Raw genomic sequence first — 26,059 nt, 5'->3', positions numbered from 1 at the left:
TGATCCTGGGGTGACTAATTCAGGATAGTCCCTAAGCCTGAGTACACCCTGCACCTCTCCAGTGCTGATGACAACAGGCAGCAGCTTTGAGACGAGGGAATTACCCAAGACACATCTAATCTGGAGCCCTGGCTCTGTTTGCCATGTGATAACTGGGTAGGCTGTGTCCCCTGAGCGTTGCATCTTGCTGGGGGGAGAGCACAGGGCCCCTGTGCTGTGTCCCCATGTGGGCTGGCCAGGGACACCCCTGGGCTGTGGGGACACATCTGTGGCTGCTGTGCTAAGTGCTGCCATGACTTGTGTTCAACTTGGGGTGTTTTGGTGGCGTTTTGGGGACACACAGGGCTCCAAATGTGTCCCCATGGCTGCTCTGCAGGGCACAATGGCCATTGTTTGCCTTCGGGGCGGGTGAGCAGCCTCTGGCTTGGGAGGAACAAAGCCCCGAGCCAGTTCCTGCAAACACAAAACATGCCTTTTTATCACTTCATGACAAATTGGTTTGTCAGCAGCAGGAAGTGATGTTACTGCCGTCCTCAGCCAGGGGAAACTCCTCGTGGTTTCCATGGGGATGTATTGCAGCCGGAGAGCTACAGATTTATACAAACTGAAAGCTCCACACACGCCTGCTGCGAGCCAGGATGGGGGATTGGATACCACGGGATGGTCTCAGCTGGGTCCTGCTAGCACGGGGAGGGGGGGACACAGCCAGCTCATGCTGGAGGCAGAGAAATGGGAATTTAAAGCCGTAAACCGGGGTGAACTGTGTGCCTTAATACTCCAATCAAACAAAGCAGCAGAGCTGGGAGAATAAATAAGGGGTGGGAGGTAAAGATTCTTCCACGAAGTTCAGCCTGGCTGTCTGTGCCTTGGTGGCATCCTCCTCCTCTGGCCCTCATCCTGCTCCTTCCCCACCCCTCCCAGCAAACCCCCAGCTGATCCCAAAGCTGTCCCACCGAGGTGACGTCTGGCCAAAGTCTCACTCTGATCTCCCTCCCCTTCTCACTGGGAGCAGTTTGGGGTCTGGGTGTGATCCCATCCACTAAAACCCCACAGGAGTCTGAGACTGGGCAGCGTCAGAGTCGGATTACAGGGGACAGCAGAAGGATCCCGATAAAGCCCTGGCAAAGGGCATCGGGTGTCAGAGCTGGAGGTGCTGCTGGCAGCCGGCAGGGACTGCAGCCCCGCTGGGGCTCACAGCAGCCTTTGTGCTGAAGCAGCTCTCTTTTTGCACCCCTCTGTCAGGTGCCTGCTTAGGTTCCAAAAGCTGATCTGCTGCCAGGTAATGAGTTTTATTGTTCCAAGAAACACATAAACAAGCTCCCGCGGCTGTCAGGGAGCGGATTTCTGTTTGAATTGCGATTAACAGGCAGGATTTTTTTTTTATCAGTTGCATGGCCAGGGCTGCCAAGGTTGTATTTTTCCACTGAACAAGCTCTGCTTTGCTTTGAAGGTGAAAGTTTGTTCCACCCTTTACTGCAGGTGTAAAAAGGCTCACGTATTCAGAGACAGCCTTGCATATTTAACCAGGACAGCAATGGCAGGTTCGAGGTGCCAAGGGATTTTCCATGGACAAAGGGGTTTTGCAGGATTTGCAGCACGGGGCAGGTTTGGGGGAGGACATTCACTTTGAGGTTCGGGTACACTTCAGGAAAATGTGAGTTTCTAACTTCACTTCTCAGTGCCCAGGGATGTCTCCTCTTTTAGCTGCTCCATTTTTCCCCTCCCTCGGTGTCAGGTTGAAAGTCGGTGAGGGCTGACGTGCGGTGCTGACGACAGAGCTGCTGCTTCGGAGGGGCAGCTCACATGGAAAAGCTTCAGAGGCACCAGGGCCTCATCCCATCCTCCAAGGGCACCTTCTCCCAGGAGAGCAGGCCTGGATTTTAGCACCATTAACACCCCAGGTAACTTGCAGGATAGCAGCAGGAGTTTGGGGTGCTTTGCTCATCTTGCCCTGTGACAAGAGCACAGCTGCTTTATGCTCACAAAAACCTTCTGTGTACACTCAAGATCACAGCTCCTTAAATCCCTTGATTTTACACTCACAACCTGGCCCAGCAAAACCATTTTTGATGGTGCAAAAGCTGGATTTGACTCCTTGAATATCAGATATGCAGGAACTGCTGGCTCCCTTCTGGAGTGAGTACAGGAAACCCAGACCCCTGCTGTTCCCTCAGCATCCCTCTCCCTGATCCAGCATTACCCTGCCTAGGAAATCAAGCTTCCAGCTGCATCCCAGAGCTTCCCTGGGAAGGGGATGTCACAGCAGGGATGCTGTGCTGCCCCACAGAGCCCATGAGAGGTGCAGATCTGCCCCAGGAACCCTTTGCTGCCCATCATCCTGCCCCTGCCCAGAGGTGCTGCTGGAGCTCCCCTGCCTGGCTTTGGCTGTGCTACATCAACTCTCCTCATTGCCTCACCAGAAACACCAGATCCAAGTCACTCTAGTGATAATCTCCAGCAGGAATGAATTTATTTGGGTCTGGGTAATAAAATGGGTGAGTTGCTGGTTACCTGATCCCTTGTCATGCCCTGATTTGTTTACAGAGACAGCCCAGCCAGCCAAATACCTCACTCCAGGCATCAGGGGCAATTTGAGTTGCAAAAAGGATTTAAGGAGGTGGGACAGAAAAAGAAAAACACTCTGTGAGTTTGTGCCAAGCCTTAGAGATCTGTTACTAACAGGTTAATTTTTAGACTTAACCTTTCAAGCATTAGAAGTAAACAAGGAATAAGGAAGCCTGTTCCTCCTTCTTAGGAGAAGGACTATTTTGAATTCAGTGTAGCCCAGTGCCCAAGTCTCAGCTGGTTCTAACTTTACAGCCATCAGGGCAGCCAAACCCAGCTGAGAAGCCAGCCCTGGCTCCCTGCCACTGCACACAATTACACGGGGACAAAGAAAAGCTCAGGTTAAGAACCTGCAGTAGTTTCTAGTCAATTATGGTGCTTAAACCCATTTTTTCTCAGTCAAGACCCGAGGCCAGAAGAGTTGAAAATTACAGCTCTTCACCCTGGAGCTTCACAGGAGTTTTGGGACTGTGAAATGCAGTATTTTAAAGAATATATAATCCAGATGAATAGAAATATCATAATTTATTCTGTTTGGTATAAAAAAAGTTATAATCATGTAACAAAACTATGTCTTCATAAGAAGAAATATATTATTTCACATCATAAATAAATCAGCAAACATACAACCCTTGGCAACTCAAAAAAAAGCACTCGCCTGGTGCTTTCATGTCAGTGCTTGGGAAACAAGAAGAGCTGACAGATATACACACACAGGATTATTGTACCAAAAAATACTGAGGTATTTGGTTTCTCTAGAACTGAAACTTTACGCTTGTGAAGGCAAAAAAAAAAGAACAAAAAACCCAACAACAATGCACTAATGTAAAAATAAATAAATAGGACTGTCATATAAAAGGGGACAGCATCAGTGTTGCTCAAAGTGTCCAGGAATGGGAATACTGGTGAGCATGCTACTAAACATGGAGCAGGCTTGGGACAGACAGAAGACAAGGAGGGACAGCTCAGGAAGAGCCAATGTCCTTTGATCTCTGTGCAGGTATCCAGACATTTGCTTGAGAAGCCAGAAACACCTGGTTTCTCTGGCACTGGGCGAGCTCCTCTCCATGGACACCGTTCTGGGATGCACCAACGACTCCCCACAAAACACAAGTGACACTGTCCCTGTCCTTATTGCACTTGAGACAGCAAGTCTGAGTCCTGGCCACGTTCTTCACCTGCTTTTTCAGCAGCTTGGGGAAGTAGTGATGGGGCTCTGAAGGTAGTTTAGAGCACTGGACGTGGTGTGGACCGGGATGGAGACGGGGAAGTTGAAGACGGTGGTGGTGGAGGCCCCTCTGTCCAGCACTGACATCGCAGGGCTCCCGGCCTCTGCTGAGCAGTTGGGGGCCAGGACCTGCGACTCGAACTGAAGCAGCTGCCCCATGAAGCTGAAATTTGGGGAGATGATGCTTCTCCTCTGCTTGACAAACTCGAAGGCTTCGTCCAGTTTGACTCTGTTGGTCCTCATGAGATAAGCAAGGCAGATGGTGGCTGAGCGGGAAATGCCAGCCTGGCAGTGCACAAAGACCCTTCCTCCCTCGCTCTTCACCGAGTCTGAAAGAATCAAAGCACACAGTTAGCAAACAAGTCTCACTGCTTCCAGAGGTGGGAAAAAGCACAGACTGCTGTTTTACATTTCTTTAATCCATCCCTTCCTTAGCCTGATAGGTGCACCCGGAGCTTTTGAGACAAAGGGAGTCTTTGTCCCGAGGAAAGCAGCTATTTTCACTCTGGGCTCCAATTCCAATTATACTAATAGCTCCTCCAGGTCACTTTAGCAGTCTTGCAAGATTACTTTAATACTGATCCGCTTAAATTCACTCTTTTCTGCAAGACCAGCGCCTCTTGAATCAAGATTTCAAACAGCTTTAAGAAGCTAAGATTATGCCTGTGAATAGAATTAAACTAATGGAAATGTTCCCCGAGTTTATCTTCCCAGTGGAATGTTATCCCCCAATCTTAAGCGGAGGTTTTACCGCGGGAAAAAACATGCCAAAAAACGCTTCCCAGGGGACATTAACGCAGAAAAAGCGCGGATTGCAAAAAGAGCTGATTTACCGATGAAATCGATGGCCTCGTTGAACCAGGAGCTGATATCCGCCTTGTGGTTGTCCTCCACGGGGATACTTTTATACTGGTAGTGCCCCTCGAAGTGGTTGGGGCAGTTGGCCGAGACATTGATCAGCGCCGTGATGCCCAACGCGTCCAGCATGTCCTTGCGGGATGCGTGATAGGCGCTTCCCAAGTACAGGAACGGCAGGATTTCCACGGGCCCGCCCTGCGAACAGAAGGAACAGCAGCGCTCAGCCCCGGCCGGCGCTCGGCGGCAGCGCCCGCTGCGCTCCGCTCCCGTGCCGGCTCCCTCCGCTCGCTCCCCCCGGCGCTCACCTGGTCGTAGAGCGGGGTCCCGCAGGAGCTGCAGCCCGAGTCGGCGCTGCCGGGCGCGGGGCTGGCGCTCAGGGGCAGGCTGAGCCCGGCGGGGGCGGCCGGCTTGGTGCAGAGCTCGGAGCAGGCGGACGCGAAGGCTTCGTAACCTCCTGCGGGGGCAGAGCGGGGAGAGGGGCGCGGGGTGAGCGCCGCACGGCCGGGGGCAGAGCGGGGCCACCTGGCCCGGCCCTCCCGTCCCCTCCGGCGCCCGCGGCGCCACTCACCCTTGAGAAAGCAGATGCGGGCGCCGCGGGCCTCCCTGCAGAGGGTGCCGAGCGCCAGCAGCATGGTGCTGTCGCGCTTGGGCATTTCCAGGTCGGCGCTGCGCTCGTCCAGCAGCACCACGGTGTGGAAGAGCCCCTGGCGCAGGCGGGCGCGGAGCTCCTCGTTGGGCAGGACGTGCTCCAGCGCCAGGGCGCCCTTGGCGCGGCGCCGCACGATGGTGCTCAGGCGGACGTTGCAGGAGCCGCGGATGTGCGCGGCGTTGAAGGAGAAGAAGGAGCGGCAGTCGAGGACGAGGCACTGCGCGCCGCGCTCCTGCAGCAGCGCCCGCAGCGCCTCGCACTCCAGCGCGCACACCCGCAGGTTCACCATGGCCGGGCGGGATGGCTGGATGGATTGTTGGATGGTTGGGTGGAAGGGCAGGGCGGTGTGGCGGAGCTGCCGCTGTCCCCGCGTGTCCCGGCGTCCCGGTCGCGCTCGGTCGCTCCCGCGCTTATATCGGGGCCGCGCCGGCGGGAGCGGCGTTTTCTCAATGGGGCCGCGTCACGTGGTGCCCATGGGGGGCGGGGCGTACCGCCGGCATGGGTGACGTCAACCTGGCCGCGCGCCAGCGCGGGCGCGCCCGGCCCTGCCGGTGTGACGTCATCCTCCGCGGGGCGGGCCGGGAGCGCGCGGGCGCGGGGGCGCGCACAGGGGTGTGTGAACACCATTGCACACCTGTGCACACCTGAACACACCTGAACACGCGTGTGCACACACGGCCGTACTACACACACCCCCCCGATATAAACAGATGTAAAATATATTAAAATATATATGTAAATATAAATATATAAATATATAAGAATATAAAAATGTATAAAGATATAAAATAAAAATGTACAGAAATATAATATATATTTATATATGTATTTATACATGCATATAAATATATAAAATCAATAAATCTGTAGAAATATAATATATAAAAATATATTAAGATATACGTATGTAAATATATATAAATATATAAGAATATAAAAATATATAAAGGTATAAAATAAATAAATATACCAAAATATCATACATATTAATATATGTATATATATGTGTGTGTATAAACCTACAAAATAAATAAATATACAGAAATAGAATATATATAAATATATATGTATATATACATATATATACATGTATATTCATATATATACATATACATTCACATATACATCTCTATTTTTATATATACATGTACGTGTGTATAGGTGTGTGTATGTATACGTGCCTATATCTATGTACCTATGTGAATATGTGTGGCTATATATTTATAAATATGTGTCTATATCTCTGTATATATTTATAAATACATATATATATATATACACACCTGTATATATGTGTGCATGTATAGGTGTCTGTATGTATCTGTGTAGGGGTTTATATATATATATATACATATATATAAATACATATATAGCAGAGGTGGAGGGGATTCTGCTGCAGCACTGGCTGCTCCCCCCTTTCCTACAGAATTCAAGGCAAGGAGCAGCAGCAGCGTGGGGATGTCGAGCTTTGGGTGAGGGTGTGATTATTCTCCTAAAATATATGTATAAAGGCACGAGCATACACATCCATATATTTGTATTCATGCATAGGCATGGCTACATGTACAGACAAACCCACACATAAATATATATGGGTACACATATATCTGTGTATATATTTATAATGTAAACACATATTTGAGAGTCGTTCCCATCATGTTTCATGGATATGGAAAAAAAAACCACAGCAGACCCTTGCAAATTTCATTTTTCCCCACTGAGAACCCCCCCAGGGGTGGGGGCTGCCCAGTAACCGGCAGGACACTGGTGGGAGCTCTCTTTCTTTTCCCCCCTCTTTGGTGCATCAGCACTTCCCAAAAGTTTTCTTTTTTTTTCCGTGGATGACTGGCTTCCACCGAGCCACTCGGGTGTTTCTTACTCAGGGCTTCCAGTCAGCGCTGCTGCCACTTCCCCTGCTGCTCTGTGTGTCCCCTCCGGGTGTCCCCTCTGTGTGTCCCCTCCATCTTCCCCTCCAGGTGTCCCCAGCCCTCTCTGCCCATCACCCCAGCCCCTTCCCCCAGCAATTCCTCTTCCCCTGCTCTGCCCAGCTGCTCCTTCCTCGCCCCACTCTGCAGTTTTGTGTTTTCACTTCCCCCTTCCAGCTGCTCCTTTTGGAGGAGACCTCTGCACCCACCTACCCCTCACCCCAGGGCTCCTCTCCTCCTCCTGCCCCTCCAGGCTCCCCCCCATCCCTCCTCAGATTTTCTATCTCCCCCCCATCCCTCCTCACATTTTCTATCTCCCCCCATCCCTCCTCACATTTTCTGTCTCCCCCCATCCCTCCTCACATTTTCTGACTCCCCCAACATCCCCCAGGCTTTGACCACCTCTGTATCCAGCTGAGATCTCCAGGGTTTTCCAGGATCCCAAAGGGGTCCAGGAGGATGGGGATGGACAAGGGCAGGGGTGGGTGAGTGCCAGCTCTGGCTCACCCACAGGATTGTCTCTGCTCTGCTGAGCACTGGCTTTTCCTGCCAGAACTGCAGCCTCAAAGTGAATCCGTTATTTCAACACGTTCCTTTAAAATAAACACGGGATTGCACTTTTCATTCCATTTATTTATTGTTGTTCTTTCAGCAGCGGGCTGGAAGCAGATTGTGGGAGGAACACTCACACACTTGGGTGCTGGGAAATGACTCCTCTCCATCACAGCAGCCCCCGCTGGCCCAGGGACCCCTCAGGACCCCTCAGCTGGGCAGGTGACACATGTCCCACCACAGGGACATCACCCCTGGTGGCAGCAGCCCCAGCTGTGCACCTCAAAAGATGTGACATCACCGTGACACCAAGCTCTGGTGACCTTGCACATCATCTGTCCAACACCAGCCTGCCCAGATCGTTCTGAGGAGAGGAACAGCAGGAATTGTCCATGATGGATCCCTTGCCAACTTCTTGCAGCACAAGCCAGCACGACAGATGGCCACAGGACAGGGCTGTGCTCATCATCTTTCCTGGAGGAAATGGACACGGAGCTTTCTGTGGGTCTGTACCCAGGAACTGCTGCATTTTCTCCTTTGAAGTGTGATTTAAGAGGGATTTAAGGGAGCAATTTAAGGCATTGTCTGGCAGGAGCACGGGAGAGCAAAGTGCCTGTCCAGCCACAGTGGAGAACTCCTGTGGGATTAGGAACTAGGGGCATCCTTAGAATAATGAAATCCCAAAATGGTTTGGGCTGGGAGGGAATAAAGAGCATCTATTCCACCCCATGCCTGGCTCACATCCCTGTGCCGCTGACAGGCTTTTCTCTCCTTGTCCTAAACCCTTCTCAGTGTCCCACAGATATAAAAAACAGAGATTTTTTTTTTTTTGCCCTGAGTCTGGCATCTTCAATTTTTCCCCGAGTTTAAAGAAATTTCCAGGCCTGCCACCTGCCCAGCCAAGGGACAATGTGCTCTCACTGACATCCACTTTTCTCATCGTGATGTTAAGCAGCACCACACAAATACTGAATATGAGCCAGGGCTTGGGCCAGGTACCTTGGCTGCTGTGAGCCAGGGCAGGGATGACACCCCACGGAGGCCTTTGCACAAAGGGAATTTATCTCCACAACAATGATAATTGCTTTTCGATGCACTTATGTAACTGCGAGGCTTTGGAATCTGGTCTTGTTTATACCCGGTGTAAATCAGGAAGAAAAAAATTCATCACATGTGGCAGTGTGTACTTAATCACTCACAATCCTGGGCTGGCTATTTCCTTGCTTTATTTTTGTTTTCTCTTCTTCAATAAACCTGCCCTAAGAATGCAAGAAAGCAGAATACAAACCAGGCCTGAAGTGCCTTTTAGAAGCTCACACCGCCTTGAATGACTTGCTAAAGGGTTCATTTTCCTGCCCTAACAAAAGCCAGGAAATACAAAATTAACCCCTTCCTCCCAAACAATCCCTGTTAGCGCCGGGGCCACGGTGCCTTTGTGAGGGCAAGAATAGAAACATGAGCACGGAGTGTGGGGGTGGGAGGTGACGCTTTCTGAGAGCAGATGGGACCCACTCCCATTATCCCCGGGGCTTAAACAGATCCCTGTTCCTCTGCCAGAACATGTCCGAGGACATGAGGACATGAGGACATGAGAGCATCAAGGACTTCTTGGGAAAATGACTTCATGGGTGATGGCACAGCTGAGTGTGGGTTTTTCTGGTCTCAGCAGGAGCTGAGAGACCTGTCCTGGCTCCTGCAGGGACCAGGGGTCTCCCAGTGCAGCCTGGCCGATGTTTTTTGGAGATTCCAGAGCTGCAGAGAGCTTCTGCTCGGCCTGACAGCGATGCCACTTTGTCCCAGCCCGGTGACAAGTGACGACAACCCCAGGCCTGGAACGGGCCCATTGCACAAAGCACTTACCCAGCCCCACTGGTTATTCAGGCTTTTTAACCAGTCACCCATGGCCAGAGTCAAATGGAACCAGTCCAGAATTACAGCACCACTGGAACAGACCCCAGCCTGGATCTCGCTGCCTTCCCAGTGTGAGTTTTGCCTGAATAAAGGTACGAAGTATCAAGCCCCAACACTTGAGACAGTGGAGAAAAATGCATGTGGGAACATTTGGAAACCCTGCTGGATGCATTTCTTCAGCATGTGTAACATTTTCTCTGAATTCAGTTTCACAACCCAGCATTTCCTTTTGTAAATATTTGGACAGATTTTACAGAGGCACAGACTCATAAGAAACAGAAGGAAAAAGAAAGGAAAGATACATAAGGAGAGAGAGAAATAAAAAGAAGGAAGCAAGCGAGCAAGGGAGGAGGGAAGGACAGATGGAGAGGAAGAAAGAGAAAGAAAGGGAAACAAAAAAAGGATTCAGAGATGAAAGGTCACCATAAAGAGAACACAAACAATATGGAATTACTGATGACTCACACTGCAATGAAAACATTATTTTTTATGCATTTAGATCCCCAGATTTAACCCTTTGGCCGGGGTTTGGCTGAGCTCAGACTGCCTCAAATCCTTCTTCTCAGAGCTGGTGAGAAGGGGGAATAGGGTGGCAGGAGGGTAAGTCCTAACAGCATTGAAGCAGCTCTGGGTTGAGGCCTCACTCCTGGAAAACCTGGTACATTTATTTCTGTGGGCCTTGAGCGGAAAGAATTGGTGTCAGAGCTTGGATATTTCAACTGGGGACACATCTGGACCCTGATGGACTTTGGGGAATATGGAAAACCCCCTTCTCCCAGCCCTGCCCAGGGAAATCTCAGCTCACTGCTCTGCTGGCTGCTCCCAGGGGCTGGCACAGCCGGGGCTGTGGGTGCCAGTCCTGCACAGAGAGAGCCACACTGGGCACTGCCTGGACTCTGGGCTCCTCACCACGAGCTGCTGGGAGCTCCCATCTCTTCCTGACGCTGCAGGCAGAGCTCCAAACACCCCAAAACACGAGAGTCCCAGAGCTGCAGCTGGGCTTGGCCAGCAGCTCTGCCAGCAGCCAGCACGTGTGACCCTGGACCTGTGTGTTCCCTGTCCCTGCAGCCACCAAACCCTTGTCACAGCCTGAAAGCCAGGATCTGCAGCATGGACAGTGCCCCATCCCTGTGTGTTCCCTTGTCACAGCCTGAAACCCAGGATTTACAGCATGGACAGTGCCCCATCCCTGTGTGTTCCCTTGTCACAGCCTCAAACCCAGGATTTACAGCATGGACAGTGCCCCATCCCTTTGTGTTCCCTTGTCACAGCCTGAAACCCAGGATTTACAGCATGGACAGTGCCCCATCCCTGTGTGTTCCCTTGTCACAGCCTGAAACCCAGGACCTGCAGCATGGACAGTGCCCCATCCCTGTGTGTTCCCTTGTCACAGCCTGAAACCCAGGACCTGCAGCATGGACAGTGCCCCATCCCTGTGTGTTCCCTTGTCACAGCCTCAAACCCAGGATTTACAGCATGGACAGTGCCCCATCCCTGTGTGTTCCCTTGTCACAGCCTCAAACCCAGGATTTACAGCATGGACAGTGCCCCATCCCTGTGTGTTCCCTTGTCACAGCCTCAAACCCAGGATTTGCAGCATGGACAGTGCCCCATCCCCATTCTGCAAGGCTCCACTCTGCAAGGCAGAAGTTCTGCTTTCTCCTCAGTGACTCACAGAGCTGCCTGGGGCAAGTTGCTTAGTGCTGGTTTTAACATGATTACAGGCATTACAGAGCCAGCCTGGGATACCTGGATTTGATATTCAAAATCCTTAAATACCTGCCTGCAAAGGAAAATCTCTGGGAATTAGTGGCACTGATACACTTCACAGCTCTGGGATCAGCTTAGTAGGGCAAATGGTTTAGGCAATTTAATCTCACATTTAATTGCCTCTATTAATCTGCTATGAATCATGCCTTGCACTAGGCATAAGGGTATTTATTCAATAAAATCGCTGTATTTGTAAAGTTCTTATACTTCAAGATGAAAGGCATTAGATGCACAATAAAATATACTTATGGGAAATTATTCTTCCTATTGCTGGGACGGGTATTTTCTCAGCAACATCTCCCGATGGCTGGCAGGGCGAGGCGAGGCTTCCGTGGGAGGAGGCTGAATTTGAATAGAAAACAAATGACGTAGCTCACACCAAGGAGCAGGGAGAGGCGTGTTCTCCTCCCCAGGAACACGAGCCTCGGCTTTATTGCCTGTCAGGTGATGTCAGCGTTTTGTGGGCGCAGTGACTCTCTAAGAGCTTCAGATTCCCAGAACCATCCATTCTCATAAAGATTGAGATAAGAGCTGCTGAGGCACTGCTATTTCTTCTTCTGTTCTTATCTTTCCAGCCAGGTGAAGGCTTCATAAAAGGACATGGCACACGAGGGGCTGATGTTGAGCCTGGGATGGCTCTGCCCATTAACCCAGAACAGAACTGGAAGGGGTAGAGCTGGAGTTTGGCATCTTTTCCCTGTCCTGGAGCCACCACAAACCTGTTCTCCACTCGTTGTAGCTTCCACCAGGGAAGGGTCTGTAAAGCCAGCGTGACCAGCTGCTGTGAGAAACAATTTCATGTTCACACAAAACAACTTCTCCCAGCTCACAAATAACCGTAGGTGGATAAAGCCAGCTTGGGATAATAAAGGACTTTTAGGGCTGAAAGCTGCAGAAGTGATGGAAAAAGCATTTCTGTCTCCTCCTGAAGTCCTGTGCCAAGTGCAGGAATCAAGGGAGATCCTCCTGCTGTACTTCCACTGCTCATCTGTGCCACTCCTGCCACCCTCCAGGTCTAAATTTGTCCCACATCTAATGGCGTTAAAAGGGGACAGAAAGGGAGGATGTAACAGCAAAGGCAACTAGAAACTTTGCCTTTTAAACTTTGCCTTTTTAAAAAATAAAGTGAAGTTTCTGTTATCAAAAACCACAATTCCTGCATTCCTGGACTATGGAGTAACTCAGTGTGGGGACCCAAGAGTGACCCTTCACGAGAGCACGTCAAAAAGTAAAGAAACTCATAGGGAAATCAAGGCACAAGGAAATTCCAGTGGATGTTACACTGCACATGCTCCAGCTGAGTCCCTTTGTTACTCTTGTTCATTTTCTGTGCTTTTTTATTCTTCCAACCTTTCTGTGCTTTTTTAGTCTGAGCTCCCAAGGTGTTTATAACCAATGGTGGTGTTTAAACCATAACTGTTCAGAAACCCCCCTGTGTCAGTAAATGCAGAGCTGCTTATTCATCCTGTGCCCTGCAGTTTGTGACAGTGTTTGCAAAATGACACGGTTCCCTCATGTGATGGAGGGAGGTGATGAGTGTGTGACAGTGGTCAGTGAAAACACAGCATTACTCATAGGGGAGAAGAACACTGGGCTCTTTGGGACATGAAAACCTCGAGGCTGTGGAAAAAGCCAAGCTCTGGCCCACGGTGCTGTTTCCAGGAGCACACACGGAGCAGGGTGAGTCACCTCCCTGCCACTCGAGGGGGACAGGGCGTGAGATCCAGGAGAGGGACTTGCTGATCCCTTCCTTTGTCCCTGAAATGCCTTGTCACGGCCACTCCTGACCCTCCCACGTTGCTCATGGGCCACTTGATAAAAAGCAGGGCTGAGCTGATGTCATGGCTTTGCTGTGAGAGCTCCAGGTGAGCCCAGGTTCGTGCTGTCCTCTGTAGTGCTGCACAAAATGTTTCTTGGTGGGGATGGATGAGGAGTGAGGTCACACAGCAGTCTTGGCTCACATGGATTTGCCCAAACATGGGACGTTTCTCCTAAGGGGTGGCCACATGTGTGGACAGATGCCCTGTGGCTCTTGGAGCCTCTCTCCAGCTGTGATTTCACCTTGGCCACTGTTCAAAATCCTGAGCTCTGTTTAGAGAGAGGCCCAGCCCAAGGGATGCTCACATGAACACGCTTCTCTCAGAGGGTTTCTTACAGCTGCTGTGCTGTAGAGAACTCCATTCCCATTAAAATCCCAGCAAAGCCACCCAGAAAAGGATGAGGGGAGCCCTAAAATGGAAATGGTTGAAAACTGGGGGGGACTTTCCTTTGAGTGAGGCATCTCCTGGAGGGCACGAGCAGCCGGAGAGCCCCACGATGGTCCCAGCCCCACCTGGATCATCCCAGCATCCCCTAGATGGTCCTAACCTCATCTGGATGGTCCTAACCTCACCTATATCATCCCAGCCTCACCTGGATGGTTCTAACCTCACCTGGATGGTCCTAAACTCACCTGGATCATCCCAGCTTTACCTGGATGGTCCTAACCTCACCTGGATCATCCCAGCCTCACCTGGATGGTCCTAAACTCACTTGGATCATCCCAGCTTTACCTGGATGGTCCCAGCCCCACCTGGATCATCCCAGCCTCACCTGGATGGTCCTAAACTCACCTGGCTCATCCCAGCTTTACCTGGATGGTCCCAGCCCCACCTGGATCATCCCAGCCTCACCTGGATGGTCCTAAACTCACCTGGCTCATCCCAGCTTTACCTGGATGGTCCCAGCTTCGCCTGGATCATCCCAGCATCATCTGGATGGTCCTAAACTCATCTGGATCATTCCAGAATCACCTGGATGATCCTAAACTCACCTGGATCATCCCAGCCTCACCTGGATGGTCCTAAACTCACCTGGATCATCCCAGCCTCACCTGGATGGTCCCAGCCTCACCTGGAGGGGGACCCTGGGTCTGGTGAGGCTGGCAGTGAGAGAGGGAAGGCAGGAGATGCTCTCTGAGTTTAAAACTGATCTCACCACTGAGAAGCACAGTGTCTCACATGGAAATTGAGGATGAGAGTCCAAGTGTTTTCCCAAGGCCTGACACAGTTATTTCCTTATGTTTTTGTATATCTTACAGCCATCTCTGAGAATGCTGTAGTGTAATCAGGTCAATCAATAATTAACACTGCCACCCCCCAGTTAATGGGTTGTCACAACCATAACCAGGCTGGAGAATAAACAAATTCGAATTGAATAACTGAATAAAATCAGGGAATTCTGTTCAACCTGCCAAAGAAAAAAAGAAATCGTTATACTGGATATGTTTGAGCACATTTATTTGAGCACAACCCCTGACTTGGACACACAGGATTTCAAAAATGTGTGAAATGTAAGCCAGGGGCTGAACTTCTCTATTTGGCCTCTGATCAATTTAATAATTCAAGGCATTTCCCCCTCTTTTTTTCCTGTCTGTCCAGTTCAGTTTTAGCTCACGTGCCATGTTCACCAGTGGGATGCGCCTCATTGATCAGCAGTCACTTTTGTTTCTTCTTCATTTTATTTTCCTTGAAAAAGAGGAACAAGAAGTGAAAATAGCTGAAGGAGTGGGGCACATTCTCAGATGGTAAATACAAGAGGAGCATGAATCATCCCCTTATAGAAATGACGAGAAAGGATGAAAAAGGTAACGGTTTGGGAGAAGCAAGTTGTGTTCTACATGGCTGATTCAGCTCTCTGGAGTGAAAATGAATCATCAGAATATTTAAATCATATTACCAGTATTAACACACACAAAACCCCCAAGCTCAGGAAACCTTTGTTATGAAACAAATGTGATAACAGGCAAGAGGAGAACAAAGGAGCGCTCGCTAAACCCCGCGCTCGGTCCTGCTGCGTGTCCCAGCCCACAGAAGCTCGGAAAATCAGAATGTGCTGCCATTGCCATCACAATGCCCCACTCACAGCAGAGCCCTGAGGAGCCTCACAGCCCCAAACCCTTCAGAAAAAACCACACAGACTGTCCTGTCCTTCCAGAGCTTTTACACTGGGGCAGTGACACGAAGTTTTCACAATGAAGGAATGACCCAGTGGAGAGTGCAGGGTGATTCTGCAGTGGAGGGTGCAGGGTGACTCTGCAGGGTAATTAATTAGTCCTGAGGAAGGGTTCAGGGTTCCTGAGCAGCACTCTGTGAGTGGATGACACAGACAGCAGCTCCCAGACCTGAGCAGGAGGTTTGACACCTGAGCTTCTCTTATCTCCCTGAACCCCAGCCCAAGTGACAGCGTTAATGAAGCTGTAGCACATCAGATTTCAGGCAGGCTCCAGGTGGAGATAACAGAAAGGTCAGAGGATGGGTTTAAATCCCTTTATTTTCCTCCAGGCTGGCTCAGCTTAGCTTGGCTGGGACATAGAGTGACCCATGTGTCTGGGGATGTTTTCTTTGCATAGGAAACAGCCAGTACCAGGATATATCACAGCAGAGGCAGCAAAGCAAACCACAGGACTCCTTTACACAACGATTTGCAAAGGTTTTCTAGTGAGATATCTTGTTTAGAGAAAAGTACATTTGTGTATTCCGTAAACGTTTGTCGCATTTGAATTTCTCAATACCAAAAGAAACGTGTCTGTTCAACAGCTGGAATCCTCAGAGGGATCAAGATGAGGTAGAAATCCATCTCCAGCTGATTTCTGGTTTGTTTTTTAGTCTCAATCTTGTAGCTTCTTTCTCAAATCTCCAATTTTATCTTTCAACACTGGCACCAAGGAACAAAAGCTTTCATTCTCTGCTGGCGAGCAAGAACCCTAAGGAAGATTAGCCAAAAAATCCTGGGCAGCTATTTTTAACAAAAAACTTTTGACTAAAGGAATGTATATTCCTGAAGCAAACATGGAGAGGAAAGGCAGAAAGGGAGACTGACAGGCAGGGAGACAAACGCTGCTCCACAGAGAAGCCTCTGAAACATCTGGAATGTTGCAGTGAAAGGTTATTTACCAGGAACGTCAGCCAGGCCCAGTGCAGATGGTTCTCATTAGTCTGAGATCAAGAGACCAGCAAGGCTAAAAATATGTGTTTGCTTTTTTAGAAACTGGACTTGGTTTTCTTTGCTTCAAAAATAATAATCACCCTTACGCAACTGCTGTAACTTAGAAGTATTTTCTTGGAATATTGTTTGGCACAGTGGTTGGGATGCAGACTCTGCCATTGCCATTACTCACACAGCCCTTCCCCCTGAGGCTTTGGTGATGTAGCTTTTACTTAGAAACAGGAGGATGGCACGTTAGGCCGAAAAACAATGACTTTTGTTTATAAAGTAACAAAATATCTGAATTTCTGCTCTGGGCCTGGCTCTTGCCTGGAGTAAATGTGTGCAGCTTCCCTGGAATCCAGTGGAGCATTGGATGGAGTCAGCTTTGGGGCCAGAGAGCCACTGGCAACAGCACATTCCATGCCAAGCACTGCACCTGGAGCAGGTTGGGAGTCCTCCTGGTTTTCTTGGGAATCTGTTTGGAAATAGTTGGTCAGAATCAAGGGGAAAAACTTGGGTTGCATCAGGCAGGAGCCTGGCTCGGTGAGGAGGAGAGCAGGACTGCAGTTCCAGGGGGAGATGAGAAGTTCTCATTTCTGCTGACATGGTTTATGAGGGCACCTCCCCAGAAATCCTCCTGCCCTGCAGGCACTGGGGACTCCAGTAAGATAACATTGCTTATCTTGCATCGCCCATCACAACACATTTGGTGTTGGAAGCTCTGTCAGCCTGCAGAGCACGGGGAGAGGGAAATATTCCACAGGGAATGGTCAGAGGTTCTCAATGGGCTTCTGCAGCTTCCATTCGGATTTTGAAACCATGGGAAAGGAAGGGAAAGGAAAAGAAGGGAAGGGGAAATGGGAATGTGGGCTAATGAACAATTCTTAACTAAGAGATTTGAGCTCTCGGTGGAAATACCAAAGGAAATTGTTCACATCTTTCTGATGGACCCAAATTGAAAAAACAGGTTTTGGAAGAATGCATTTGATGAAATGGTTCCCTCTGCCATGGGTTCTCCAGTTCCAAAGCAGAAGAAAGGCACAGGGCCTAATGGAACCTGTTACTAAATCCAGTATTTTTGCTTGGGAAATGGAATTTGGGATGACATAGACTGAAATTTTGAGCCTGGGTACAGCAAGGTAGTGTGAGCACCAGCAGAAATGATCAGATGATAGATGAGTGCACTCTGTCACTTAGCTTTGAATCACTTCCTTTTCTTAGTTTGTTTTCTTGCGGTCAGTACTGCCAGAAAAAAAATAACATTTTGAAGGGGAAAAGTGTGATCACTGCTTCTCTCATGGGATTCAATTTGTGAAGGATGATTTCTCAGAGAGGCTGGCTGCAATGGGAGATGTGAGGTCTGTCCTCCTGGGCATGAGATCTACAAAAATCACTTTGTGGGTGTTTATTAAAGTTTTTGGGGTTTGGGCTTTTTTCTGAGCAGGGCAGTGGAAAAAGCACCCCTGATGTCTTTCTGTCAGTGAAGAACAGTTCAAGCAGGCTGCAAGGAGAGCAGGGGACTCTCTTGTCTCCTTTAGAAAACAGGGACAAAAAGCAGTGGATAGAAACTGATACACCTGAACATGAGGAAGAATTTTTTCCTGTGCAGTGCCCAGCCCTGATCAGAGAGCAGAGAGGGGATGGAGCCTCCCTCACTGAGGATATTCCAGAATTTTCTGGACGCAATCCTGTGCCCTGGGACGGCCCTGCTGGAGCAGGGAGGTGGCACCAGGGACCCTCTGTGGTCCCTTCCAGGCTGGGATTTCTGTGAAATGCCAGAGGCAGCCTCAAACCAGGCAGAGCAGAAGGATGTGCCCCTGCCTGGGCTGGATCTCCTGGCAGAGGAGCCCTGGGCTGTGCAGGGATGTCTTCTGCCACCTCCCAGCAGCATCAAACACCTCAGGACAAGAACAGAAGCAGATGCAAAACAGGTGAAAGTCAGAGCGAGGAGCGTGGTCAGAATGAGCAAACAACCCCTGAAGGATTCAGTGACAAATTCCACTGTCATACACTGAACTTTTTTTTTTTTCTTGAGCCCAGCACTGAGCATTTCTTGAAATAACATCAGCCCCCTGTCCAGGGCTGTGCTCTGCTCAGCAGGGCTGTCAGCTTGGCAAGTGGGCGACCTTCTGTGTAATGTATAATTCAAGTATCCAATACACAAATGATTGCAGCAGAGGCAGAGAACATGCAAATTATGTCCCACATCCTGCTGTTAGTCATCCTCAGGGGGGGAGCTCACCCCTCCAGAGCCAGGATCCCAGAACACACTGTATGTTTGTTAATCCTCACTTTTTAAAGTGTTTCGACAGCGGCAGCAACCTCCCAGCCCTCCTCTTGAAAATGACTGTAACCTAAAACTCCTGGAGTAAAAGACTCAGTCCTCTCCCCAAAAATAGCAAAGAAATTATCCATACTTCATTTCACTGCTGCAGAACAGTTAGAGGTATTAATTTAAAAAAATGATAGCAAATTACACGGAATTTTTCATCAGAGGGGATCAAAGCACTTTGCATATTAATTACATTTCAGAATAAGTCTCTGAGCTAAGCTTTATTACAGGAGATAGTGAGTTCTAGGGATTCATCTGGGTGAGAGGAAATCAGGACACCTGGGATTTACTGCCTGTGACGTGCTGCCTAACCTTCCTTCAGATGCTCTGTGCCTCAGTTTCTCTGTCTGGAGGAGAAGAACGGTTATATTTAACTTTGTTTTCAAAGGCTGAGGAAGAAAATCCTCTGGCACAAGTCTGAGAGTTTACGTGGCAATTACAGCAGCAGAGCTGTAGCAATGGAGGTGGAGTGACACATGTGGAGTCCTACAGCTGCTCTGTCTGCCAGGAAATTTCCCACTGGGGCTTCCTTGGAGGTGCCAGGATCTCTCCTTCCCCCTTGCTCTGTCAAATATCCCGAAGGCACCACAGGGACCACCCGAGCAACCTGAGCCCCTCCTGGGCTTGGGAAGCTGCCACTTTCACTGTCACTTTCTAGGAGATAACCTTCTGCTTCTATCTGACAGCTCAGTGCAGCCCAAGGATGAGATCATGCAGGTTTTCAGGGGCTACCAGCAGGAAACAGGGAGCAAAGCTCCTCTAAAATTTCAAATTTCAGTTGAGAGGGATCTCCAAGCTTCATTGTTGCCCTGCTTGTGCTCCATGTGCTTGAGAAACCTTTTAGAAGAGACCAAAGACACAAATCCTGCTCATTTCTTAGAGCATCTGGGACAAAAGAATTCATGAGAATGAATCTAGAGTCACGTTCTAGCAATAATGACATGAAAAATCATCTCATTTTACAACACTGATAATCAGCAGCTTGTGAAAGAAGAATCAAGTGCAAATACCTTGAACAAAGGTTATTTTCCTCTGTACATACTTTAAATAGGTCATATGGAATGGTAGATGTGACTAAAGCTGAGTGGCTGCATGTCACGGGACCAAAGATAAAATGATGAGAATCAGCAACAATAAAGCAGCCCAAGAGTCAGAGGATGGGCCAGGCAGCATTTGGTTCCTCCTTATCAAACATGTCAAGAATAACCAAAACAAACATTGAGCCCAACCTGGGGTGAGTGCAGGATTAGATAGGAGGGTTCAGAAGGTTATTGTGGTCCCACATCATGGCAAATACCAACTTCCCTTTGGACTTTAGCAGAAAAGATGTTTTTGAGTGCTGCCTGTGTGCCCTGAGAGGTGCTGGGCTCTGTTTGCTCTCACACAAAGTCCAAGTGTGGGGTGAGCCCTGTCCTGCCACTGCCAAAGCCTGTTTGTCTTGCTTAATCATCGACTGGAATTCCAGTTGGTGCTGCCTGCAGTGGCAAAGGAGGGGATCCTGTGGGCAAGCCAGGGCACTGGGATGGGGTTTGTTCCCTTAGAAAGGAACTGGGATGGGGTTTGTTCTCTTACAAAGGCACTGGGATGGGGTTTGTTGCTTAGAAAGGAACTGGGATGGGGTTTGTTCTCTTACAAAGGCACTAGGATGGGGTTTGTTCTCTAGAAAGGCACTGGGATGGGGTTTGTTCCCTTAGAAAGGAACTGGGATGGGGTTTGTTCTCTTAGAAAGGCACTGGGATGGGGTTTGTTCCCTTAGAAAGGCTTTTTTTTTGTTTGTTTTTGTTCTTTCAGAAAGGCACTGGGATGGGGTTTGTTCTTTTAGACAGGCACTGGGATGGGGTTTGTTGCTTAGAAAGGAACTGGGATGGGGTTTGTTCTTTCAGAAAGGCACTGGGATGGGATTTGCTCCCTTAGAAAGGAACTGGGATGGGGTTTGTTCTTTTAGAAAGGCACTGGGATGGGGTTTGCTCCCTTAGAAAAGGATTGGGATGGGGTTTGTTCTTTCAGAAAGGCACTGGGATGGGGTTTGCTCCCTTAGAAAGGCACTGGGATGGGGTTTGATCTCTTAGAAGGGCACTGGGATGGGGTTTGTTCTTTTAGAAAGGCACTGGGATGGGGTTTGTTCTCCTAGAAAGGCACTGGGATGGGGTTTGATCTTAGAAGGGCACTGGGATGGGGTTTGCTCCCTTAGAAAGGCGCTGGGATGGGGTTTGATCTCTTAGAATGGCCTGTACAGCACCCAGGAGGAAGGAGACCACAGCAGGTCCCATTTTCCTGGGAAGAACAGAGCCAATGGAAGCTGAGGGACTGGAAGGAGAGTGTTCTGGGCTGAGCCCAGAGCTTTTGCCACCAATGCAGTGCTCCCCACGGGGCTGCCCTTCCTCTTTTCGACGTGGCACTGCCACAACAGGAAAGGCACCAACGTCAGCATGGATGTGCTCCTGTCCCATTCAGCACCTGGCACAGAGCTGCACAGCTGGGGCAGGTGATTGCTGCAAACTCACAGAGAAACCCTTGGCAAAGTGCTCTGGCAGAGTCCCAGTGCCCACTGGATGCAAACAGATCCATTCACTGACCCCCATTTCTTCCCTGTGCCCCCCTTGGCTCATCCCCATGCAAACAAAGCACAGCTGGAGCAGAAAAGGAAAAACCTGGAGGTTCCTGGGCTGCCACTGTCACCAGTGCCAGCACTTGACAGAGCTGTTCTAAGATTTGGCTTGCTAATGTCTGAGGAGTTGAGATGAGAACGATTATGGAAATGAGAGACAGAAGTCTGGGACAAATGCTGCTGGATTGCTTCTTATGGGGCATGTTCTCATCTGCAGTCCTTTGTAATTGCAAAAAATGGTGCCTTGCAGATACCTGGAAGGGACTGGAAACAGACAGATGCATCTCCTCATCAGGAAGTCTGTCTTGATAGGCAGCCAAGATCCGAGGGGAGCGTGCATTATTTGCTATTATCATCAGCATCACCATCCCTAACCTCATTTCCCTGGGGATTTGACTCCAGTGGAAATGCATGAAGGGCTGTCCTGGGGTTTGTGCTGTTTTTGTCAACCATGCTGCCACACAAGTCCTTCCACGGAACTTTGTGCCTAAGGAATGGGTCCCACACTGCCCACAGCCCCCTGAATGCTGCTGGTTTTTATTGCAAGCTGCACTTGAGAGCAATGAGAGAGCAAAAAACTGGGAGTGCTGTGAGACACCTGCAGAGGCTGCCTGGCTCCCCTGAGGCACCAGCTCCAGTGGAGGAAAGCAGGACAGCACAAAACCAGTAGCAACGAGCAGAAGTTGTTGTGTTTGTGCCAAAACAGAACGCTGAACCCTGAGCTCTCTGCATATTGCATGTGCAGGAACATGATGTCAACAACTCCGTGCTGCAACAGGAAACAGAAGATAAGACTTGGTGAAGCTTCAGCTCTTCCTGAGAACTGACCTGCCACTGTTTTCGTTTATGCTGTGCTTTACAAAGCCAAGGTTACCAACACAAATAATCTTTTTTGGCAACTTCAGCCTTACTTTTATTTCCCGAACAGTTTTAGGTGATTGCCAGTATGTCTTTATTTCTGAATACTGGCCTAATTTTGAGAAAGATGTGTGTATAAAAATGCTGCTCCATCTGCAGTTTGGGCTGTACAGCCACAGCGTGGAATTTCTTGACTGGATGACAAAGAGGAATAAAAAACAAAATGAAAAATGATGTGCTAGTCATAATTACCAGGCATTCCAGAATATATTTCTGGAGAAGTTATTTGTCCTAAAGATTCATATGCCTGCTTTATAATTGCCAGATGACTATGCAAATATTAGCAGTGACATGACAACAAATGACATCCCCCCACGTATGGAAATGAAGCAAAATCTAAATTTACGAGCCACTCATTTTCATTATTCATCTAAGCCTAATCACAAGCACTGGGAAATGTCACTGTAAAATCCAGTGAGGGGTTGGGTTTTTTGGTTTTTTTCTGAACTGAAAACCAGAGGGCTGTTTCTTTACTCTGACAGCTCACTGAATTTAGCACCCGCTGCCCCTGGTGTGCTCTCAGCCACGGCAGCTGAAATTCGTCTGAGTTTGTGGGGCACTGAGAGCACAGAGAGTGATGGTCCACGAGGAAAACTGCTCCTGAAGGGAACAGAAGCCGGCACAATGGAGCCACTGATTAAGGAGAACAATCCTGGAGGATTTCCTATTATGCCAAGCTTCAGGAGGAAACAGCGAAGCGACGCAAAGGAAATGAGTGCATTTGCTCAAAATGAAAAGGTCAGCCAGCCCCAACTTTTCAGCTTTGATATACATGTACCAGCCCAGCTCCCATTTTTATCGCAGATTATAGCTTCCCAAGGCCCTCAGGAAGCTGACAGGGAGATTGTGAGGTTATTGGGTGGTGTGAGAACGGAACTACCTATGATTTACAAACTTGTCATTGCAGCCCAGCCACTTCTGTGCAACGAAGAACAAAGAACCACCCAACAGCATCCCTTTGCATCCTCATCACACAGCTTTAAATAACAGCTGCAGTCAGCAGCAGAGACATTCAGACTTCCCCCTTAAAACCCTCTGCAAAGGGAGTTTGACAGAATGCAACCTGGACAGGCAAAAGCTGGTGAGCTGCAAATGTACAGATTCTCCCAGATCTCCTTCACATGGACATGGTTCAGAGTTAAACAGCACCTACTGTAAATACAGAAAAATCTTTGATGAAAAATATTGTTTCATTTGGGAAAAAAGCCATACAGGACTCCTGGGTTCCATCCACAATAATCCCATTGCCTCCCTATCACAACTTAATCTCCTCTAAATTCAATTCCCTTATTTATAAAATAGAAACAATAATATTTAACTTTCTATTGTGGGCCATTGTGAAGTGGTGAATGGTGAATCTTCACTGCTTGTCTGCTGGAAAACCAAATTATTACTGCCTGAACAAATGGACTATTTCTATTAATTCAATAGAGGCAGTGGGATTCATATTATTTCAGTCATGCCTCAGCTTTCTCAGCTTTTGTACAGCTTTGAAAACCAACTCTCAGCTCTTTATGTGTGTTGAAAGCAGATGCTGAACTTGTTGGTGCAGGTGTAAAAGGGTTTTATGGGATTTTAACTAAGGGAGGACACAGCACACAGAGTGAAACCATGGCACTGCTGAGGTTAATGGGAATACTCACAGCATATAATACAAACCAGCTCCTTGCACAGCATCTTTTGTATCTCAAGAGCCTCGCTGAGACATAACTAAAATACCAAATCTAAAAGGCTTCCAAACACTACCTCAAGACGAGACTGGTAGAACAAAATTTCAGCCCATGGTACTTGAATGTATAATGAAAAATCCATTAGTGACTCACTTTTCCTAAGGATAGAAGGCAGCATCCTTATGAGTCAGCTTTCTGCTGAGAAAAAACTCCTGCCTTCAATGGAGCAGGAGCCACACCATTGAAAAGAGCTCAATTATCAGCCATTACACGGTGGGACAGAGTGGGGAACAGGTAATGAAAAGAGCAAAAACACACGAAGGGCTTAGCTCATGGAGGACCTCTCAGCATTATAAGACTGACCTTTAAATTCAGTGAGAAATAAGAGTTGCATCAATCCATCACCTGCCTGGGAAATTTACTGCAGACCTCTCTGGAAGCCAAAGCACACGTGGGTGCTGTGGCTGCACTGCCAACAAGGGTAGGGTTAAAATGGGTAGGTGGCTGAATCAATTAAGGGAAAAATATGAAAAAAAGGTCATTAAATGTACGGAGCATTATCAAATTTGGATGACTGTAAGGGATAAGAAAACTTTTGTAGAGTGTGAAAGATAATATCTACAGACAAAGAAACAATCATATGTAAGAGGAAATGTGCTGAATACTGACAAAAACAGTGATATGGGTTTTGAAATTATTTAAAGAAAGTTTCTTGCATCTCTTGTAGAGCAAATGAAGGGAGTCACTTCTGTTAGCACTGCACCAGCAAGGTACATTTTATTTTCCATCTCTCACTTCAGCTCCTAAGTCCTAACTCGAGCAAAACTCCCTCTGGAGTCAATTAAATCGTCCTTCTGATTTGAAACAACATATCTAATGCAAGAGAAAGCCTTTCAGGCCTGTCAGCTTGTTCACACCTCTTGGCTGCCCGCAGTCGTCTGCAGCAGTGCAGTGTCCACATGAATCACAGCACTGAGAACCACGCAGCCACGGAGGCCAGCCTTTGGGAGGCCGGCATCTCCCTCAGATTTGTTCTACACCAGATGAATTCTGCTGTCTTCAGTACACTTCAACGTGATTTTTGTGGGGGTGAGTCAGAGAGTTTGGTCCCCCACCTGAAATAACATTATCTGTGGCTTTGGACAGACACGATTCCACTGCGCTGCTTTTTCAGGCTCCCACTCCTCCTCCTCCTCAGTGCTCCTGCCTGGGATGTGCTGCCCACACAAGGCCACCAGGACAGGGACTGCAGCATCGTGCCACTCAGCAGCAGGACCTTTCTTTATTTATTCCCAAACAGGCTTCTCAGCTGTGTCACAGATGGCCCATCAATCTTACCAAAACTGATTTTGCAGCGAGAGAACTCTCTGCCAAAATTCTTTACTTCCCCTTCTCTTGCTCCCCTCCACCATTTACCATCAGTGGCTCAATCACTTTTGCAATTAACAGCAAAAGGCAACAGAAAATTTTCTCCAGGCTGATGGGAAGGAACCTCCCATTCCAGGGGTTCACTTTCAGCTTCTCACCAGTTTTGACCAATTTTTGCCCTCTCTGGGGCAACCCCAGCCACCTTACCCCATTTCAGCGGGGACATGGGAACACAGCGTCACTTACTGAAGTTTTCGTGGCCCCACAGGCACCAGGGGAACACCAGAGGTTCCTCATTTACATAAAGCAGCTCCAGCCATGACTCATCTCTGCCTTGTCACTGTGACGAGGCTCCTGGTGGCGAGGGGACAGCTGCATCCTCCGTCACTGCTGTGTCCCCAACGTCCAAGCTCTTGCACAGCCTGCAAGTGGGGAAATAGCAAAATGTAAAATGTGCCCAGGAAATTTCCCTGCAGTGTGGGAAAGCTGAGCTTCTCCTACTTCATCTCCTACATCCCATCTGCAAGGCTTTGCTGGCTGTAGCTTGGTGTCCACCAAGTGTCCATCAAATCTCTGTCCTTCTGGAGAAAGGTCTTGTGTGAATTGACATCGTGGTTTACATCATTCCCCATCCATCAACCAAGGCCAGGGGACTGCTTAGAAGATTGGAAGAGGGCTGAGGATGTTGTCCTGCACCATAAACCAGTGGTTACTCAGCTGAGAACATCCTTCTCCAT

At 48.8% G+C, this 26,059-nt stretch overlaps 1 protein-coding gene across 2 annotated transcripts; it reads right to left on the bottom strand.

Moving 5' to 3' along the window:
* Window positions 1-3,119: 3,119 nt before the first annotated feature.
* DUSP1 (dual specificity phosphatase 1) lies at window positions 3,120-5,722 on the bottom strand. 2 transcript variants are annotated; one of them, XM_030957311.1, is made up of 4 exons: window positions 5,220-5,722; window positions 4,957-5,105; window positions 4,627-4,846; window positions 3,126-4,122 (listed from the first exon to the last, which is right to left on the bottom strand). In XM_030957311.1, exons 1-4 carry the CDS (start codon window positions 5,587-5,589, stop codon window positions 3,752-3,754), a joined length of 1,110 nt encoding a protein of 369 aa, XP_030813171.1. In that variant the 5' UTR covers window positions 5,590-5,722; the 3' UTR covers window positions 3,126-3,751. The 2 variants fall into 2 exon arrangements, with proteins under 2 accessions (XP_030813170.1, XP_030813171.1); XM_030957310.1 differs by having other exon boundaries at window positions 3,120-4,122; window positions 4,957-5,722.
* Window positions 5,723-26,059: the final 20,337 nt, after the last annotated feature.

The sequence above is a fragment of the Camarhynchus parvulus genome, chromosome 13 (genome assembly GCF_901933205.1).
Source record: "Camarhynchus parvulus chromosome 13, STF_HiC, whole genome shotgun sequence".
NCBI lineage: Eukaryota > Metazoa > Chordata > Aves > Passeriformes > Thraupidae > Camarhynchus > Camarhynchus parvulus.
This window is presented reverse-complemented; position numbering and strand designations above follow the sequence as displayed.

What these genes read in the sequence shown, in the direction of transcription:
- DUSP1 (XM_030957310.1), bottom strand. Translation starts at nt 5,589, where the DNA reads ATGGTGAACCTGCGGGTGTGCGCGCTGGAGTGCGAGGCGCTGCGGGCG. An exon ending in GGACCCCGCTCTACGACCAG is followed by an intron (nt 4,847 to 4,956) that starts GTGAGCGCCGGG and finishes TTCTGTTCGCAG; the next exon opens with GGCGGGCCCGTGGAAATCCT. An exon ending in CGAGGCCATCGATTTCATCG is followed by an intron (nt 4,123 to 4,626) that starts GTAAATCAGCTC and finishes TGATTCTTTCAG; the next exon opens with ACTCGGTGAAGAGCGAGGGA.